This window comes from Carlito syrichta, unplaced genomic scaffold, assembly GCF_000164805.1.
Source record: "Carlito syrichta isolate Samal-C Ts95f unplaced genomic scaffold, Tarsius_syrichta-2.0.1 Scaffold305203, whole genome shotgun sequence".
Classification (NCBI taxonomy): Eukaryota; Metazoa; Chordata; class Mammalia; order Primates; family Tarsiidae; genus Carlito; species Carlito syrichta.
In genome coordinates this window covers 71,218-91,283 of record NW_007249299.1, presented here as the reverse complement: position 1 = coordinate 91,283, position 20,066 = coordinate 71,218, and the positions used below count along the sequence as shown (strand labels likewise).

Sequence of the window (20,066 nt, the reverse complement as noted above, 5' to 3'; positions counted from 1 at the left end):
CCAAATAATGAAAGTGATTAGAGCTAGGACTTTTATTCTTTCTGGATGTTCATAAATTAAATGTGAATTTTTGCTGACATTAGGTAAATATAACCTGACACAACGGAAGGTAAAGCCACATTTATAGATAATGCCAGGGAATACCTCACTCATTAGATGACTAGAGCCTGGGGACAAAAGGGAACAAATTTGCTAGGGCCCTACCAAGAGTGCTCTGGAGCAAGGTCTTATTATATTTAAAATAGAACAAAACAGAACAAAAAAACCTCTTTTCGCAAGTGCTACTGGAATGAGTTGGAATACGGATTCATGGTAATGTTTGCAGTTAAATGTGAGTTGTTTTTAAGAAGAGTATAGCACGTGAAGAGAGTTAAAAAAAAATTAAAGGCCGGGCTCGGTGGCTCAGCCTGTAATCTCAGCACTTTGAGAGGCCGAGATGAGTGGGTTGCCTGAGTCCGCAGGTTCAAGACCAACCCAGGCAACTTGGCGAGATCTCATCTCTACCATACATTAACCAGGTGTGGTAGCGTGCGCCTGTAGTTCCAGCTATTTGGAAGGCTGAGGCGGAAGGATCACTAGCTCAGCAGGTTGACGCTGGGGTGGCTGAGCGTGTGCCACTGCACTCCAACCTGGGCAATAGAGTAAGACTCCAAAAAAAAATTAGAGATGGATAGGTGAGAAAAACTATTTCCAGTAGAGTCAAAGACAGCAAGTCATGACTTCCACCATCTCCTTCCAGATGCCCTAATAAGAAAGCCCAGATCTGACAAGTGAGAAAAGTGTCCCTAGGAAGCTGAAGTAAATCAGGGAGAAGCTTGGCTTCTGGAGGGCTCAGAAGTTTCTGTAGCAAAATATGAAGCTCAAAATCAAGATGTCAATGTAATGCTTCTGGATAACCATTCAATTTTCACATCATTCAGAAAAAAAGACTAAATTTTGTCTTCAACATGTTCTTTAGATAAAGCAGAATAAAATAAGAATGCTCTTGTCCAGTAAGTACAGAATGAGGAAGCTGATATCTGAGTGGATTATATTTGCTGAAAGATACCCAGGAACCTTCAGGAAGTCCTGCCTAGTTTTTACCTTTTGACTCATGACCAATCATGAATGACTTAAGTCATTCTCCAGCTGTATATGGCTTCCCAAATATTTATCAACATCAAAATAAGTTTCTTTCCACAGATAACAATTCCTATTTAAGTGCTAAATTTTTAAAAAATTAATTATATTTACAATTATAAAGAAATAACATGCAATTCATGAAAGAAACACAAATGTCAATAAACAAAAAAATTTTCACCTCATAGAAACAGAATTCAAGTTATTTTTGCATAAAACTGGTAAAAAGAATTTGAATAATGCCTAGAGTTGGTAACAGTGTGATAAAATGGGGAAGGATATATTTATAACCTTATACATGATCTATAATGACGGAAAAACAAAACAGTAGAGAAGCAGCTAAATTATAGAAATTCAAAAAACTGGAAATTATTTAATCATTAAAATATCTCAAAGCATATTTAATGGCATTGAAAATTGTGTGAAATAACAGGTGAGAATAAAATTCACAAAAAGGGACACAATATATACAACATGATTTAAATTGGTAAAAATAACATATACACTTTACATACTATAGATTGGAAGCTTCACATAAGTCTTGTGTCTTGTGATGAAAATGTAGATAGGTTTGTTCTTATGTTTTTCCATACTTTACAAAATTTTTACAATGAGCATGTAATATATTTTTTTAATTTTAGAGATATGGGGCACAATTTGGGATTAGGTATAAAACATTTAAAAGAAAACATATTTTTAAATAAACCAATTTTCTTTAAGTCATACAATTATCAAGTTTAATAATGAAAAAAAAAAAACCCTTTCAGGCAATTTCCATGTATTTCAATTGAAAACTGTTTTGAGTATGCTTGTATAATGACTCATAAATATCTATCTCTCACTTTGACCTCTTTTCTGAGCTCCAAACTTACTCCAACTGCCCACTGACATACCTTCCTAAATATGAATACAATAAATTATATTAGCAGAACTCTCAAAATCAACATGTACAAAATTCCTGATTCTACTTTAATATGCTTCCAAGCTAGTTTCTCCCTATTTTCTCCATTCCAGTAAATGCCATCATCAGAATCAGCAATCCATCAGTAAGTACTGCTGGCTCTGACTCCAAAATATATCTCAAGTCCTTCATTTATCTCACCTTCATTACCAACAGCCTTGTTCAAGCTATCATCATCCTTGCTTCCTAACTGATCTCCCTCACCTCATTTTGTCCATGTTACTGTCCACCCCCCCTTATACTCCATATAGCAGCTAATGGTCCTTGTCACATGTAAATAAAACATGTAACTTCCATGCTTAAAACTCATAAAGGGCTTCCTGTTATTCTTAGGAGAAAATCCAAACTCCTTGCCACTACAAAATCCTACATCAACTGATCATACCAACCACATCAGAGTCCAAGAGAATTTTTTAAAGCTCTCCAGGTGATTCTGATCTGCACTCAGGGCCAACAACATCGTCCTACAAGATTTCACTCCTGTCTATATCTTTTCAACCTCCTCTTCTACTACTTTCTCCTTCAATTGATGATTTATAGCCATTCTGCCCACTTTTGTTCCTTGTAAGTGCCTAGCTCTTTCCTATCCCAGGACCTGTATACTTATGTTCAACAACAATGTCATCCTGAAAACATTTACTGAGTGCAACATACTTACGAAGCATTGTTACAGAGCTGGGGATATCAAAACAAACAAATCAAAGATTCTGTTCTTGTGGAGCTTGTATCCCAAGAAGGAAAGATAGAATAGATAATATACAAGTATATGTACATACATATTAGATGGTTATTAGTACCATAAAGAAAAAGCGGCAAGTGTAGGGAAGAGAGGAGGAAGTGCTATTTTAGATGGTTAGGGAAGATCTTTCAGGTGAGCAGACATTTGACAAATGTCTGCATGAAATATGGGAACAAACACTGAACATATCTCGAGGAAGAGAGTACTAGGTAGTGGAAATCAAAACTGTAAGTGCTTGTCAGGAAATATGTTAGTATGCTGACATTCTCTGTATATGATAATTTTAGACTTCTGATCCTTTTTCTTAACTACAAAAATATAAGATCTGTGCCCAACCTTTCTCAACCTTTAATTTGTGCATTAATGTACATGAATTGAATACTATGGAAATACTTAGTCCAAGGACTTAGACCAACAATAAGCACCACTTGTATAACTGCACAAATTACATTTGATATGGAAGATGGTAATATTTTGAAAAAATAACATTGACTGCAAACTCTTTTAAAAAGTATAAAAACAATATACAACTGATCCTTGAACAGCACAGGGTCGTTGAGACAGTGTTTCTCACTCAGTCAAAAATCCGTGTATAAATTTTGACTCCCCCAAAACTGAACTACTAATAGTCCACTGTTGACATGAAGCCTTACCAATAACATAAACACAAAATTAACACATTTTTGTATGTTTTATGTATTATACAGTGTAGTCTTACAATAAAGTAAGATAGAGAAAAATGTTAAGAAAATCATCAGCAAGACAACATATGTTTACTATTCATTTAGTATAAGTGGAACATTGTAAAGGTCTTTATCCTTGTCTTCTTGACACTGAGAAGGAGCAAGAGGGGTTGGTCTTGCTGTCTCAGGAGAGGCAGAATGGAAGTGGTAGTGGAGACAGAAGAGGAGGCAGGAGAGGCAGGCACATTCAGAGTAACTTTACAAAAATACACGATAATTTCTGTCTGCCTTTTTGCTTTTTCATGTCTCTAAAAATGTTTCTATATGGTACCAATGCTTCTTCACTGCTTTAGTTTCAGTGCCTGTATCATAGAAGGATTCATGTCATAAAAGAAGTCAGAGCAGTCTTGAATAATCGGAACCCTTCTGACTAAGATCCATTTGCTATCTGGCACATCTTTGTCGTCATCTGGCACTGGTTCAGAAGCACTCGTCTTCAAATCATTTTCTGTTAATTCCTCTGGTGTGATGTCTATCAGTTCTTAAATTTCTTCAGGATCTGTATCTTGAAACCCTTCTCCCCTATTTTTTTGGTCTTTTGTTTTAGATTAGAAAATACAGTTTATTTAAAAGTAAACAGGAGAGAGAGAGAAAGAGAGGATTCACCTCCCCAAGGGAGGGGTGGGGGCCAAAGCTAGGAAGCATGGTGACAGCCATAGATCAAAGAACACACAGCATATCACAGCCTAGCAAGGCAATGGCGGTGATGGTCTGGCAATGGCCCTTTTTTTGGTCTTTATCACAATGTCTTCCATGATTTCCTTTACTGGTCCTGTGGTAAATCCTGTGAAATCATGCACATTTGGACACAGTTTTCACCAATAGGAATTTATTGTTTCAGGCTTGGTGACTTTCATCATGACTTTTTCTATAACAGCAATAGCACCTTCAACACTGTAATCCTTCCAGACTATAGATGTTCTCTTCCATTAGTGCTGACAATTCTTTCCATAGAGTACTGTGTATATTGAGCCGTAAAAGTACTTATGATCTCCTGACATAGAGGTTGAATCAGAGATGTTGTGTTTGAGGGCAAATAGGCCACTTTGACATCTTTGGTACTGAACTCATGGGGCTCTGGGTAACCAGGGTCATTGTCCACATCAAAATAACTTTCTTTTTAAAAATTATTTTTTATTTCAATAGCTTTATGGGGTACCAATAGTTTTTGGTTACATGGTTGCATTGCATAGTGGTGAAGAGGTGTGGGCTCTAAAAGGTGCAGACACCATACCTGCCTGTGCATGTTATACCCGATAGGTGATTTTTCCTCCCTCTATCCCTTCCCTCTCTCCCCATTTTGAGGCTCCAATGTCTATTATACCCTTCTCTATGCCTTTGCAGATCCTTAGTCTAGTTCCCAGTTACAAGTTAGAACATGCAGTGTTTGGTTTTCTGTTCCTGTGTTAGTTCACTTAAGATGGTGTTCCTCAATTTCATCCAAATTGCTGCAAAAGACATTATTTCTTTTATTCTTTTTAATTATTTTTTATTTTAAAGATGTGGGGTACAATTCAGGGTTAGGTATACAATTGGATACTATGCAGGTACCCTTGTTGATGAGGTGTGCCCCCTGCCCCCGGCAGTTTCCCACTACTGCCAATCCATTTCTTCCAGTATTATGATAGTCATTCAAGGTCTGCTTATGAGTGAGAACATGTAGTACTCAGTTCTTTATTTCTGTGATAGATTATTCAGTATTATAGACTCTAAGTTCATCCAAGTTGCTGGAAAGTTCATAAATTTGTCCTTCTTGATGGCTGCATAATATTCCATTATGTATATGTACCACATTTTTTTATACAGTCCTCTTTCGATGGGCAGCACAGTTGGTTACATGTTTTTGCTATTGTGAATAATGTTGAAATAAACATGCATGTACAGGTATCTTTTTTATGGAGTGATCTGAGTTCCTCTGGGTATATTCCCAGAAGGGGGATTGGAAGGTCATATGGGAGACCGACTTTTAGGAATCGTCAAACTGTTTTCCACAGAGGTTGCACTAGTTTACACTCCCACCAACAATGCAGAAATGTTCCCTTTTTCCTAAATCCTCTCAGGATCTGTTGTTTTTGGAGTTATTGATGATGGCCATCCTGACTGGAGTTAGGTGGTATCTCAGTGTGGCTTTAATTTGCATTTCTTTGATGATTAGTGAGGCTGAGCATTTTTTAATATATCTGCTGGCTGCTTGTATGTCTTATTTTGAGAAGTGTCTATTCTTTTGCCCACTTTCTTTTTTTTTGAGTTGGAGTCTCACTCTGTTGCCCAGACTGGAGTGCAGTGGCCGCTCCCAGCCACCGCAGCCTCAACCTGCTGGGCTCCGGTGCCTCAGCCTTCCAAGCAGCCGGAATTACAGGCATGTGCTACCACGCCCGGCTGATTTTTTGATTTATTGTAGAGATGAGGTCTCGCTGCCTAGGCAGGTCTCGTACCCGCGGGCTCAGGCAATCCACTCACCTCAGCCTCCCAAAGGCACGGGATTACAGGCTGAGCCACCAAGCCCGGCTTCTTGCCCACTTTTTTAACAGGGCTTTTTTTTTCTTTTTTTGTGGCACATTTAAGTTTCTTATAGATCCTAGATGTTAGGGTTTTGTCAGATATACAGTTGGCAAATATTTTTTCCCAGTCCGTGGGCTGTCTCCCTGCTCTCTTGATGGTTTCTTTGGCTTTGCAGTTTGATGAGGTCCCACCTATCTTACCTCTTATGGTATGGCTATCTGGGGGTTTGATCAGGAATTGGTTGCCTACTCCAATTCCTATAAGGGTGTCTCCTGCATTTTCTAAGGTATTTATAGTTTGAGATTTTACACTTACATTTGAGGTTTTACGTATTTCATTCATTTTGAGTTGATTTTTGTATATAGTGATAGGTAGGGGTCTTGTTTTAATATTTTGCATGTGGTCAGCCAGTTTTTGCAGCACCATTTACTGAATAGGTTCTCTTCTCCCCAGTGGTTGTTGTTGGAGGCTCTGCCAAAGATGAGTTGGTTGAGAAATGGAGTTTTTGCACCCAGAATCTCTGTCCTGTTTCATTGGTCTGTATGCCTGTTCTTGTGCCAATATCAGGTTTTTTTTTTTTTAATTATTGTAGTCTTATAACAAAATGTAAAGTCTAGAAATGTGATATCTTCTGCTTTGTGTCTTTTTCTGAGGATTGTTTTGGTTATTCGCGGTCATTTATGTTTCCATATGAATTCCTGTATTGTCATTTCCAGGTCTGCGAATAATGATGCTGGTAATTTAATGGGTATTGTGTTAAATCTGTAGATTGCCTTGGGTAGGATGGACATCTTAACAATGTTGATTCTTCCAATCCATGAGCATGGAATATTCTTCCATTTGTTTGTGTCATCTTTGATTTCTTTGAGCAGTGTTTTGGTTTTTGTTGTAAAGGTCTTTCACTTCTCTGGTTAGGAAGATGCCAAAGTACTTCTTTTGTGTGTGTGTGTGTGTGTGTGTGTGTGTGTGTGTGTGTGTCTACTGTGAACAGGATTGTGCTTTTAATTTGGGCTTCTGTTTATTGTCGGTGTATTGCAAAAAACATTATTTCATTTTTTTACGACTAAATAGTATTCCACAGTGTATTTGTACCACATTTTCATTATCCCTGATCAGCTGATGGGCATTTAGAATGTGATTCCACATCTTTGCAATTGTGAATTGTGCTGCAATGAACATGTGAGTGCAGGTGATTTTGTTTTTGTTTACTACAATGACCTCTGACCTCTGCTCCCCTGGGTACATACCAACTAGTGGGTCTGCTGGATCACATGGTAGATCTACTTTAGTTATTGGAGAAAGTGCCATACCAATTTCCATAAAAGTTGTATTAATTAACACTCCCACCAACAGTATATAAGCACTCCTTTTTCACAGTATCTGTACCAGCATTTGTTTTTTGATTATTTAATAATGGCCATTCTGACTGATGTAAGGTGGTATCTCATTGTGGTTTTAATTTGCATTTCCCTGATGATGAATGATGCTGAACATTTTTTCAAATGTTTGTTGGTCATTTGTATATATTCTTTTTTAAATGAATGTTTATTTATCTTAAACTGAATTACAGAAATCAATGAATAGCCCAAGATGAAAATTGCCAAATTATTTTAAGATATTAATTTCCATAAAATAGCATTTTAAAAGTGGTAATTGGTACACTTTTTTCTGGAAAATATTTATTTTATTTTATTGAGTTGTGGGGTACAAGTGAGGATTTACTACGTAAGTAGGTTGTGTGCAAATGAAGTCTGGGTTTCTAGCTAGCCCTCTCTCCCCCAACAGTGAACCTGGCACCTAGTATGTTGCCACATGCCTTCTCCCTCCTCCCTCTCTCCTCTTGCAGTGTCCAGCATCTGCCAATCCCACCCTTGTGCTTGTGTGACTAGTGATCAGGGTCTGCTTATGAGTGAGAACATGCATGTATTCAGCTCTTGGTTTCTGTGATAGATCACTGAGTATGAAAGTCTCTAAATTCACCCAAGTTTCTGCCAAGTCCATATGTTTGTCCTTCTTTATGGCTGCTTAATAGTCCACTGTGTACATGTACCACATTTTAAAAATCCAGTTTCAATGGGCAGCACGGTTGGTTCCATGTTTTTGCTATTTGTATAGATTCTTTTAGAGTCTTCTGTTTGTGTCATTTGTCCACTTTTTAATGGAGTCTTTTGCTTTTTTTCTTGCTGATTTATTTGAGTTATTTGTAGAAGCTAGATATTAATCCTTTGTCAAATATAGTTTGTGAATATCTTTTCCTATTCTGTAGGCTGCCTATTTGCTCTATTGATTATTTCTTTTGCTGTGTACAAGCCTTTTAGCTTAATTTCCACTTATTTTTGTCCTTGTTACATTTGCTTTTGAGGCTTTAGCCATAAATTATTTGCCCAGACGAGTCCAGAAGAGTTTTTCTTTTAGGATTTTTGAGGTTTCAGGTCTGATATTCAAGCTTTTTACTCAACTTGAGTTAATTTTTGTATATGGTGAGAGACAGGAATCAAGTTTCATTTTTCTACACGTAGCTATCCAATTTTCACAACATCATTTGTTGAATAAGATGTCCTTTCCCCACAGTATGTTTTTGTCCTTTTTGTCAAAGATCAGTTGGTTGTAGGTATTTGGGTTTATTTCTGGCTTCTCTATTCTATTCCATTGGTCCATATATTTGCACTGGTACCAGTACCATGAGTTTTAGTTTCTAGAGCCTTGTATAATTTGAAGTCAGGTAATTTGATGTCTCCAGCTTTGTTCTTTTTGCTTAGGATTGTTTTGGCTATTCTGGCTTTTGTTTTGGGTTCCATATGAATTTTAGGATTCCCTTTTTCTAATTCTGTGAAAAATGATGCTGGTAGTTTGATAGGGATGGCTTTGAATCTGTAGATTACTTTGGGTTATATGGTCATTTAAAAAATATTGATTCTTCCAATCCATGAGGATGGAATGTTTCTAAATTTGTGTCCTTTACAATTTCTTTCATCAATGTTTCACAGTTCTCCTTGAAGAGATTTTTCACTTCCTTGGTTAAATATATTCCTAGGTATTTTAGCTTTTGGGCTGTTATTGTAAATAAAACTGAATTCTTGATTTGATTCTCAATTGGGTCCCTATTGATGCATAGCAATGCTACTGATTTGTGTGTGATTTTGTATCCTGAAATTTTAATGAATTCATTTATCAAATACAGGAGACTTTGGAAGGAATCTTTAGGATTCTGTAGGTACAAGATCAGACTGTCAACATACAGAGATAGTTTGATTTCTTCTTTTCCAATTTGATACTTTTATTTCTTTCTCTTGCCTGACTGCTCTAGCTGGGACTTGCAGTACTATGTTGAATAGGAATGGTGAAACTGAGCATCCTTACCTTGCTCCAGTTCTGAAGGGGAATGCATTAAACTTTTCTCTGTTCAGGATGACACTAGCTGTGGGTATGTAATATATGGCTTTTATTATTTTGAAACATGCTCCCTTTATGCCTATTTTGCTGAAGGTTTTTATCATGAAAGAATGCTGGATTTTATAAAATACTTTTTCTGTATCTATTGAAATTATCATATGATTTTGTTTTTTATTCTGTTTTTATTTTTAATATGGTAGAGCTCAGATATTGAGTGCATATGTTGAACCATCTTTGCATCTCTAGGCTAAAACCCACCTGATCACGGTGGATTATTTTTTTGAATTTGCTGTTGAATTTGGTTTGCTAATATCTTATTGAAGATTTTTGCATCCATATTAATCAGAGAGATTGGCCTGTAGATTTCTTTTTTTGTTGTGTCTTTTCCTGGCTTTGGTATTAGAAAGATAGTGGCTTCGGAGAATAAGTTAGGGAGAATTCCCTCCTCTTCAATCTTATGTAATAGCTTCAGTAAAATTGGTACTAATTCTTCTTTGACAGAATGATGGAATTCAGCTGTAAGTCTGTCCTGCACTTTTTTTTTTTCATTAAGAAACTTTTAATTACTGTTTCAATTTTTATACTTGTTATTCATCTGTTGAGTGTTTCTATGAGGGGAAGACCCAAAAAACCCAGAATTCTCTTTTAGAGGGTGGGACCATTGTCATATACTCAGAATCTATGAATCTCTAGATAAAATGGTCAGTTCTGAGAAGGGTTGCATCATAATTAGCAGAAGAAATGTTCTGAGTTGTGGCAAACAGGTGACTTGTTTTTCCATCATGACAATAAACCTGGCCATACCGGGTTAAGTGTTCAGTAGTTTTTGACCAAAAAACAGCATGACCCCCGTACTGCATCCTCCCTATTCACCTGATCCTGCCCCAAGCGACTTTTTATTTCCTCGCATGAAAAAAAGTCCTCAAAGGGAAACGTTCTGCCAATGTGGAAGAGGTTAAACAAAAAATGACAAAAGCACTAAACGGCATCAAAATGAATGAGTTCAAAAACTGTTTTGAGCAGTGGAAAAAGCATCTCAACAGGTGCACTGCATCAAATGAAAAGTACTTTGAAGGTATAAACATGTAAAAATTAATACACACTTTTTAAAAATAAATAAAGGTATATGCTTTGGGGATAACCTTTTGGCAGTGAATCTTCTGGAGGTTCTTTGGGCTTGTTGTGTCTGGATGTTTAAGTCTCGGGCAAGGCCAGGGAAGTTTTCCTCCATTATTCCCTCAAATAGGTTTTCCAAGCCTGTTTTCTCTTTTTTCTCAGAAACACCTATGATTCTTAGGTTTAGCAGCTTTTTATAATCCCACATTTCTTGGAAACTTTGTTCTGTTTTCTTGATTTGTTTTCTTTATTGTTGTCTGATTGGGTTAATTTCAAAGCCTTGTCTCCAGGTTCTGAGATCCTTTTTTCTACTTGTTCTAGTCTACTGTTACAACTTTCCACTGCATTTTGTACTTCCCTAAATGATTCTTTCATTTCCAGAATTTCAGATTGGTTTTCTTTTATTAAATTTTTTTGAGTTGACGGTCACTGCAGCCTTGATCTGCTGGGTTCAGGTGATCCTTTTTTTTTTTTTTGAGTGGGAGACTTACTCTGTCACCCAGACTGCTGTAGGGCTGTGGCACACTCACAGTTATCACAGCCTTGACCTGCTGGACTCAGGCAATCCTCTTGCCTCAATCTTCCAAGCAGCTGGCTATAGGCACGTGCCACCTCGCTCGGGTAATTTTTTTATTTATTGAAGAGATGAGGTCTTGCCAAGTTGCCCAGGCTGGTCTCGAACCCATGGGCTCAGGCAATCCCCACACCTCAGCATCTCAAAGTGCTGGGATTATAGGCGTGAGCCACCACGCCTGGCCGCTTGTTTTTTAAAGCAGTCTATCTCACTGGATAATTTTTCATTCATGTCCTAAATAGTTTTTTAAACTCTTTTTTATGTTAGTTTTTAACTTTCTCCTGAATCTCATTGAGCTATTTTTTTTTATGGCAGTTTTATTGTTACTAGTATAGAGAAATTTTATAAACATTATGTCTCAAGAATTACTATAGTGAATAGTAAAATGTATCTCTCCTTAGAGACCCACATAAAGCACTGTATGGACATTTTTGTTTATAAAGTAGATTAATTAAGATATACTTCCACCTGGGGTAAATAGGGATTTTTTTGCTTTAGGTAGGTAGTTTTTTCTTTATTTTTATTTAATTTTACAGTTATGTACAATAGCTCTTGTTTCTCTGGAGTAAAACTGAAAACTTTCACTCCTTTTCTAATTCATATTTATTTGAAAACTATAAAATGGATATAGTCAGGATGATTCCTCCGGGGTTATCCATGCATCTTTGTGCTGTAATGGATGCATTTCTGATATGTTTGTGTATGGTATTTATCTTAACTCTAAGTGTTTTGTAAAGGTACTAGGGAAACTACATAGGTAAGAAATATCTTCTAGAGCAATTTTTTTTTTACCATTTATTTTTTATGAACAAGAAGCTGAGTAACTTATTACTCATTGAATTATTTTATAATCAACCTTTCTATTTCTGGAATTTCAAATATTTAATTTTGGTTAGGGTACATTGCTAAAGAGTTGGTGTGGTCTTTTGAGATTATTGAGGAACTCTGTTTTTTCATATTGCCAGAATTATTTTTCTGGTTCCTTCTGATTTAGGAAGACTTTTCTTTTTATATGAGGTTGGCAGAGGACTGACATAGGCACTGTATGATCCCTTGGTTATATATGGTTGTGGTATAGTGAGTTTCTCAATTGTCAGCTGTGGCAGTCCAGTGCTGGGTGCCTGCTAAGGTTCAAGGCATCCTGAGTTGCTGGGGTAGCCTGAATAGTAGTGTTACCTGGGGTCTAGGATCAGACTTTCCCAAAAGCTGAAGTATTATATCAGATATGATGGGCTGTGCTGCTGACCTCCAGCCAGGAGATGGTGCTTCTGGGAGCTAGCTGTGATGGTGGCTGGGGGCTTTCTGCTTGGCATGTGTTGTCCAAAAAAGCAGGCACCCAACCTAGGTGGTGGGCTGGGCTGTGGGGATTACTCAAGTTCTTTGTTTTGAGCCTTTGAGGAAGGTGTTGAGGCGGAAGAACTCAAGCTCTCTACCTGTATGCACTCTTGACTAACCCAATGGGGACAGGGAGGCTGTCCTAGGCCACTGGGGTAATGCTATTCTGCAGAGGCCATGCAAAAGTGTTTGCCTTGCAGTGAAAGGTTGCTAGGGTAGTAAGTCCCCTCCAGTTCCCCCATCTTAGCCTCAGGCAGTCTGCATTCAGAATGTCAAAGTGCAGCTGGTCTCAGGTATTCTCCAATGTCAAAGTAGAGCTGACCTCAGGTGCTCTTTGGGGCAACCTGCCCAAGTCAAAAACCAATCTGTCACCTTGGAGTTTGCCTTTGGGGGTCTGTCTCCTTCCAGGCTAGAGAGAAAGTAGCTCTCAGCAAGAGTTGAATTCCTGCAACATGTAGCTGCTCATGGTTTTTGTTGTTGTTGTTGTTGTTGTTGTTGTTTCTCTTGCATTACTCCACATGGGTTTCAGCAGAGCACAACTATGGGTAAGGCAGATTATCATGAGGGACTGGAGTCCTACAAGGCTCAGGATGCCTTCCAAATTCGTGACAGGAGCACAGAATTCCTGAATTCCCATCACTCATCTTCTTCACTGTGTCATGCCATGATCCAGGCAACAGTCTGGCTTATCCAACACAGGTCAATTGACTTTTTTTTGTACTATGTGATTATTATCCCTTCTTTAATAAATCGTGTGGTGTGCTGCAGTCCTGATTCTCTCTAGGTGCCAAGGACACTTTCTCTATCTTGGTTTGCTTCATAGGAGAAACACATCTAGGTGTCTCTAGTTAGCCATCTTGCTAACAGTTTTGTCAAAAGAATGTTCAAAGGCAGTTCTTTACTGGGTAGGTACTTACAGACTTCAGAGACAAAGCATCTATGGAAACAATCCAGTAAAGAGCTAATGCTGTCTAGGCCTTTTTGTTGCTATTAATTTTTTCCCTTTTATGCTCTGGAGTAGCAGTTCTATAGATAGGGGCAGTCGTAATCATAAATATGACTGCATTTGCACAATACCTGCCTTAAATCCTGGTGATCATTTCTCTTCCTTACTAATAAACGTTCTTCGTGGCTTTTTTTTTTTGGTACAGAATTGGGCACTTTTATCTGCATTAAAAACCTGTTCAGGCAGATCTGAATTGGTAAAACATTTAAAAATATAAATCAATTTATCCACTCTATTTTATTTGTCTCAGTATTATCTATGACTACATGAACCATCATACACATACTAGAAATTTTATCTGAACTTACCATAAAATACCTTTTATAGACCAAATATGTTAAAAGATGTATTGATTTTGAGTATTATCACTGAGTCAACCTGAAACAGTGTTCTGCATAAAAACACCTAAAGGACTGATTTGACAAGTGTTTCAAAAGCTGGACAGAGAAACATAAATACACATTAAATACCTAAGTGGTAAAACGAAATACTTAAGTAGTAAATGAAAGATAGCAAAATAACCAGAATTACAGTATAAAGAAGACATTTAAATAATAAAAGTTATACATTTCTCACTTTATAGCACAGTAAGAATAAAAAAGAGAAGCCTCACCTGTCATCTCTGATGTGGTAGAAAAATCCATATCCATTGTGTACCATGGGAACTACTACTCCCTGGACTCGTAAATAACCAATCAGACTTGTTGAGAGAACAAAATTCCCACCTCCTCCACTGTGAGGCACAATAAAAGGATATTTTACTTGACCTACAGATGCTTATATTGTTTCTAAAAAGCTTTCAACATTCAAGAAAAAGGAAACTGACTGATAAAGTTATAAAACTCTACACAATATTACCTTTTGGAGAAAAGTGGGTCCGTAAAGAGTTCTGGAACAGGAAGACCTTCTTCTTTTGCTATGAGTAACAGACCTAAGAGGTGACGGTCAAATCCTGCAATGAAATCCCAAACCTGAAGTTAGAAAAAAATTTTCATCCTGAGAGTTTTTTTAAATTAAAGTCAGAATAATTTTAACATAAGTACCTTTTCCAGCTGAACAATCTTTCATCATTTTGTTATGCTTTGCAAAAGCTTGTAACATCTTTTGCTGCCGCTCATGAAGCTGTATTAAAAATCAAGAGATACTTCAGTAACAAACTGTAGAAAACAACGAAGAAAACAAAAACTGAGCTCATCGTAATTAGGATTTGAGTAATTTTGGAGAGAAAAGAAAATTTCTAGGAAGACCTATGATACATGCTTATGTCTTTTTCTTAATTTTCTCACTGCCCTATGCTCTCTTATTGACTATTTCTTTTCTGGCATAGGAAAATAGGAATTTGTAGGCAGCACTGAAGTGATATTAACAAGTATAAAGACAGAAGCAAATGGATTTCAAAACTACCACATAACTATAAAATGACAATGAAGTAGTTCTGCAAAATTAAAATACATTAACCCACACATAACCGTGTCTATCAAAACTAAATAAACAAATGTAATATTAAAATAGTAGTAGGAAGAAAGTATGCTGCTGTCTATAATACTTCAAAAAAAGAATATACAATAAAACATATAACTGTTCTATTTCTAGTATATGAAATAAGAATCTGTGATTTCTCTTACTTTTTCTCTTTTTTTTTTTTTTTGAGTTGGAGTCTCACTCTGTTGCCCAGGATGGAGTACAGTGGCACACTCACAGCCACCGCAGCCTCGACCTGCTAGGCTCAGGCGACCGTTCCACCTCAGCATTCCAAGTGGCTGAAACTACAGGCAAGAGCCACCATGCCCAGCTAATTTTTGATTTATTGTAGAGACGAGGTCTCGCCAAGTTGCCCAGGCTGGTCTCAAACCCCTGGGCTCAGGTAATCCTCTTGCCTCCACCTCCTAAAGTGCTGGGATTACAGGCTTGAGTCACTGCACCTAGCCAAATCTGTGATTTCAAAAACATCCAGCCACAACAAGAAAAGTTTCCTTTTAAAGGCATTTTGGGATAGTCCTGCACTTTACTGGTGTCCTAAAGGTAGATCAGAAGTGTTGAAATACCCAATACTGAAAATATGTTGCCTAGAAAATGATACAAATGGCCTTCATTTTTTTAGGTCTTCCTTGTTTCTTAGTCTTTCCAAGCACACACATCACTGGCAAATAAACAAATGCTTTGAAAACTTCAGAGAAGACACCTTAAAGTATGTTAATGATCCAGGGGAATCAAAGCAAAAAATTAGTTATTCAAGGGCCAAGTTTCCTTTAGAACAATTAAACAAATCCTGTGAATTATTTTTTCCAATACTCACACTGGTAGAAGGATCCTGCATGGAATGACACCACCTGACTGCTTCTCCTGTGCATGATCGCATGGTCTCTGTACGGCCATGATAAAAATATCTTGTCATAGCTGTTTCATAGCAACAACCAGGGCTATGAGAAAAAATTAAAAGAGTGCCTCATAAAAAAGAAAATGTTCTAATGCCATTACAAATATAATTACCTAATAAGGTTGGCTTTGTTCAGCGACTCAGCCCTGTACTGCAGACTAAAGTTGAGACTTTCAATAAAAAAGCGGCAATTTCCAATACCAAAAATCAAAAAGTACTCTGATAATATTTGCTATTTTAAAGGCTTGGGTGTTGTCAGGTTACACACATCACAGTATATAGCAGGCAGCCTCTAAGGTAGCCCCCAGTGATCCCTGCCTCCTGTTGTATATGTTCTGATGTAACCTTCATTTTGAGTGCAGTCTGGACTTAGTGACTTGCTTGTAATGGAGAGAACATAGCAAAAGTAATGGGATATCACAACTGAAATTAGGTCACAAAGAGAGCTCTGTCTTGCTCTCTTCCTCACTTTGAGGAAAGTCAGCTGCCACACAGGGAGTGGTCCTATGGAAAGACCTAAATAGGAAAAAAACAGAGGGATGCCCTCTGGATAACAGCTATGGAGGTACTGAATCCCACTAATGACCATGTGGGTGAGTTGACAAGTAGATCTACTCTCAACAGAGCCTTTAGATGAAAACACAGCCCTGGCTAACACTGTTTACAACCTCATGAAAAACCTTAACTCAGAGGTATCTAAGTCAGCTAAGCTTGAATTACTGACCCACAAAAAGTATGAAATAATAACTGGATGTGTTTTCAGTCACCATGCTATGGAGGAATTTGTCACACAGAAATAGATAATACTGAGTCCCTGGCCTTTCGTTTCTTCACATAGAACATGAATGACTAAAATTAAGTTGAAGCATCATTTAAGAAGTTCCCCAAAGTGATATCTGTTTTCCTGGGTTGGAGAATGATATAACAATTTTAGATCTAAATTTCTTACTTTCTTGAAGGTTAGAATTTAGAATCAAAGAGATCAAATGGAGAGTGAAAGGTCTGAATGTGGACACTCGGAGCACTCAGTTGTTGAGCCCCTTTCTTTTGGTGTTTCTGTCTTTCTGGGGTGAAAAGGTATCCTTTCAAAGTGTGAAGGAGAAAGAGTAAGTAACATTTTTAAATAGCACTAGAATATTATTCTTTTAAAAATAAAAGCACTAAAAATGAGTAATAAAATATCATCACTCTGCAACCCCTAATGAAATAATGGATCTTGGCAATAATCATCAATGACTACTAAAATATTAGGTAAAAAAAAATTCAGGGAATGAACTTTATAATGGATGTTGACTGACAAGTGAACACACTCTCAATCTTAACAGGATAAAGTAGAAAGCAAACAGTATTAATTATTTGGTTTATTTTTGCAAAAATAACAAAAATAAGAACTGATTCTTAAGTCTCTAGTTCTACCAGTTTGCAAGAATACAGAAGACTGAGCAACACGTTAAAAACACCACAGAAATGCAATCAGGAAAATTCAGAAAACTGAGGATCCAGTTTCTTCATCAAATCAAAAACAGTAATAAAAAGGTAGGGGAAGATTCTTATAGTTAAAAAAAGACTTAAGAGACATATCAATCAAATGCAATGTGTGAAACTTATTTAGAATCTGATTTGAATATATCTCCTATCTAAAAAAAAATTACATGAAATTTCTAATGCCAGCTATGATAAATTAGCTTGTAGCAAGTCCGTTCCAATAATAGGGACAGGAAAAACTAGATTAAAAAAAAAAATCTATTTGAACGCTTTGCAGAATTGTTAAAGCAGCTAGGATGTGAGGATCTGGAAAAAAGGGCATCTTTGAAGTGAGGTACCTTATTTAATGCTGCCTCCCCCTCCTCATGAATTTGATGTTTCATAAGACACATAAGCAAAAAAGATGAGAAACTGAACAAAAAATTACGCTAAGAGACAAATAAATTGAACAGGGCTTTCAATAATTTCATGAAGCTGATGAAACAAAATTAGAGTTTAGAGCTAACGAGGTAGCCAGGATGTGAGAGGCCAGATCTCAGATAAAGAGGGAAGTCCAGAGATGTGAGCCTACAGCCCAAGCCTCTCTCCCCTCAAGGCATTCACTGACTAGGTAAGTGAAGCAGGCTGAAAGGTGAGGAGGCTGAGGAGAAAGTGGTTGCTCAGACTTCCAGAGGATAACTGAACAATTAGTAGTCTCACAGTTCTAAGGAGGTAAAAATTACGAGTTTAAAATAAACACTCTAGGACTTTATGACAAAAAGGGAGCAAATAGAAGCAGATCGTGCTAAAAGACTCTACACAAACCAACCTAGAACCAGTGTAATCTCTGGCTGGATTAAAGTGAAATACTCAGGCTGGGGACAGTGGCTCATACCTGTGATCTCAGCACTTTGGGAGGTCAAGGCAGGAGAACTGCTTGAGCCCTGGTGTTGAAGACCAGCCTGGGCAACATGGAATGACCTTGTCTCTACAGAAATATAAAAACATTATCCTGGTATGGTGGTATACACCTGTAGTCCCAGCTACTCAGAAGGTTGAGGCGGAAGGACCATCTGAGCCCAGAACGTCAAGGTCAAGTGAGCCATTATCATGCCACTGCACTACAACCTAGGTAGAGTGAGACTACGACTCAAAAAAACCAAAACCTAAACCAAAACCATATTCTTCTTGAACTGCCCAACAGAAGATAAAGAAAATCTTCTTTGAAGGAAAATAACATTCTGTAGAGCAAGGTTTCTCAACTACAGCACTAGTGACAATTTTGGACTAAATAATGTTTTGTTGGAAAACTGTCCTGTACATTATAAGATGGTTATTTGAATCCCTAGCCTCTACCCACCAGATGACAATAGCATATTCGCCCCATGTAGTGACAACCAAAAATGTCTCCAGACATTGCTAAATTTTAACTGGGGACAATTTCCTCCCTTAACGACTATTTTTGATGTATGGCCTCTGAATGCACTGTCTAATATTGTAGTTATTAACACATGTGAAAGCACATGAAATGTAGCTAGTCCAATCTGAAGTGCACTAAAATAGATAAATTAGATTTTAAACATTTCATGCAAAAAGAAGAAATTATCTCATTAACAATTTTTATATTGCTTATATGTTGAAATAATATTTTGATATGCTGGTGCTATGGCTTAAATGTGTCCCTCAAATTTCATGTGTTGGAAATTTAATCCTTAAATTCATATGTTGATGGCATTTAGAGATGGAGCCTTTGGGAGGTAACTAGGATTAGATAGGATCATCAGGGTGAGGTCACGTAATGGGACTGGTGAATTTATAGGAAGAGGAAGTTCTAGAGACCTGAGATGGCATGCTCTTGCCCACTCATCATGTGATACCTTCTGCCGTGTTATGAAGCAGTAAGAAGGCTCTTACCAGAAGCCAAGTAGATGCTAGCGCCACACTTTCTGGATTTCCTAGTTCTCAGAAATGTAAGAAATAAGTTTCTTTTCTCTATAAATTACCCAGTCTCAGGTACTCAGAGCAAGTGAAAATGGACAGTTGGGCTGAGTATATTATTAAAATAAATCTCACCTCTTTAAAAAATATGGCTGACATGAGTTTAAAATTATATATAAATTGTGACTTGCATTATCTCTCAATAATTGGGCAGTGCTATCCTATAATCTTTCTAAAATAATGTTCAGCAGTCAATAAAAAATGAACAGGCATACTGAGGACAGGAGCAAGAGAAAAAAAAAAAAACTACAGAAATTGACCCACAGGGTAACATCAGTAAGATGATGGAACAGGACATCTCCAGCCCTTGTCTTTCCTCCCCTCCCCCCACATTCCCAACAGAAACACTGATTTTGCAATCACCCATCAACAATAGTGCTTTTGTGGGAGCTTTGGGATTCAGGTAAGAGGTTGTAACACCCTGGAGAAGCCCAAGACTGAGGATGTCTCCTTGAGAAGGCAGGCCTGCACAATATCCTTTGTAAGTACAACAAAAATCCTCAACAAAATAGTAGCAAACTGAATTCAGTGACATATTGAAAGTATTATATGCCATGATCAAGTGGGATTTACATCAGGAGTGCAAGAGTAGTTCAATATATGAAAATCAAAGTAACATATCACTTGAATAGAATGAAAAAAAAGATCTACACGATCACCTATCTCTGTTGATACAGAAAAAGCATTTGACAAAAGGCTACACCCTTTCATAATAAAAACACTCAATAAACTAGGAGTA

The 20,066-nt window shown here is 37.3% G+C and overlaps 1 protein-coding gene across 1 annotated transcript in view; it reads right to left on the bottom strand.

The window, feature by feature from the left end:
• Nucleotides 1-20,066, bottom strand: part of CROT (carnitine O-octanoyltransferase) — a 60,298-nt gene that overhangs the window by 937 nt on the left and 39,295 nt on the right. Inside the window, exons 14-17 of the mRNA XM_008061310.2 lie at nucleotides 15,785-15,908; nucleotides 14,532-14,610; nucleotides 14,347-14,440; nucleotides 14,102-14,221 (exon numbers count right to left, since the gene is read on the bottom strand). Of these exons, the coding sequence (XP_008059501.1) occupies nucleotides 14,102-14,221; nucleotides 14,347-14,440; nucleotides 14,532-14,610; nucleotides 15,785-15,908 (417 nt within the window). The remainder of the gene's footprint in view (nucleotides 1-14,101; nucleotides 14,222-14,346; nucleotides 14,441-14,531; nucleotides 14,611-15,784; nucleotides 15,909-20,066) is intronic.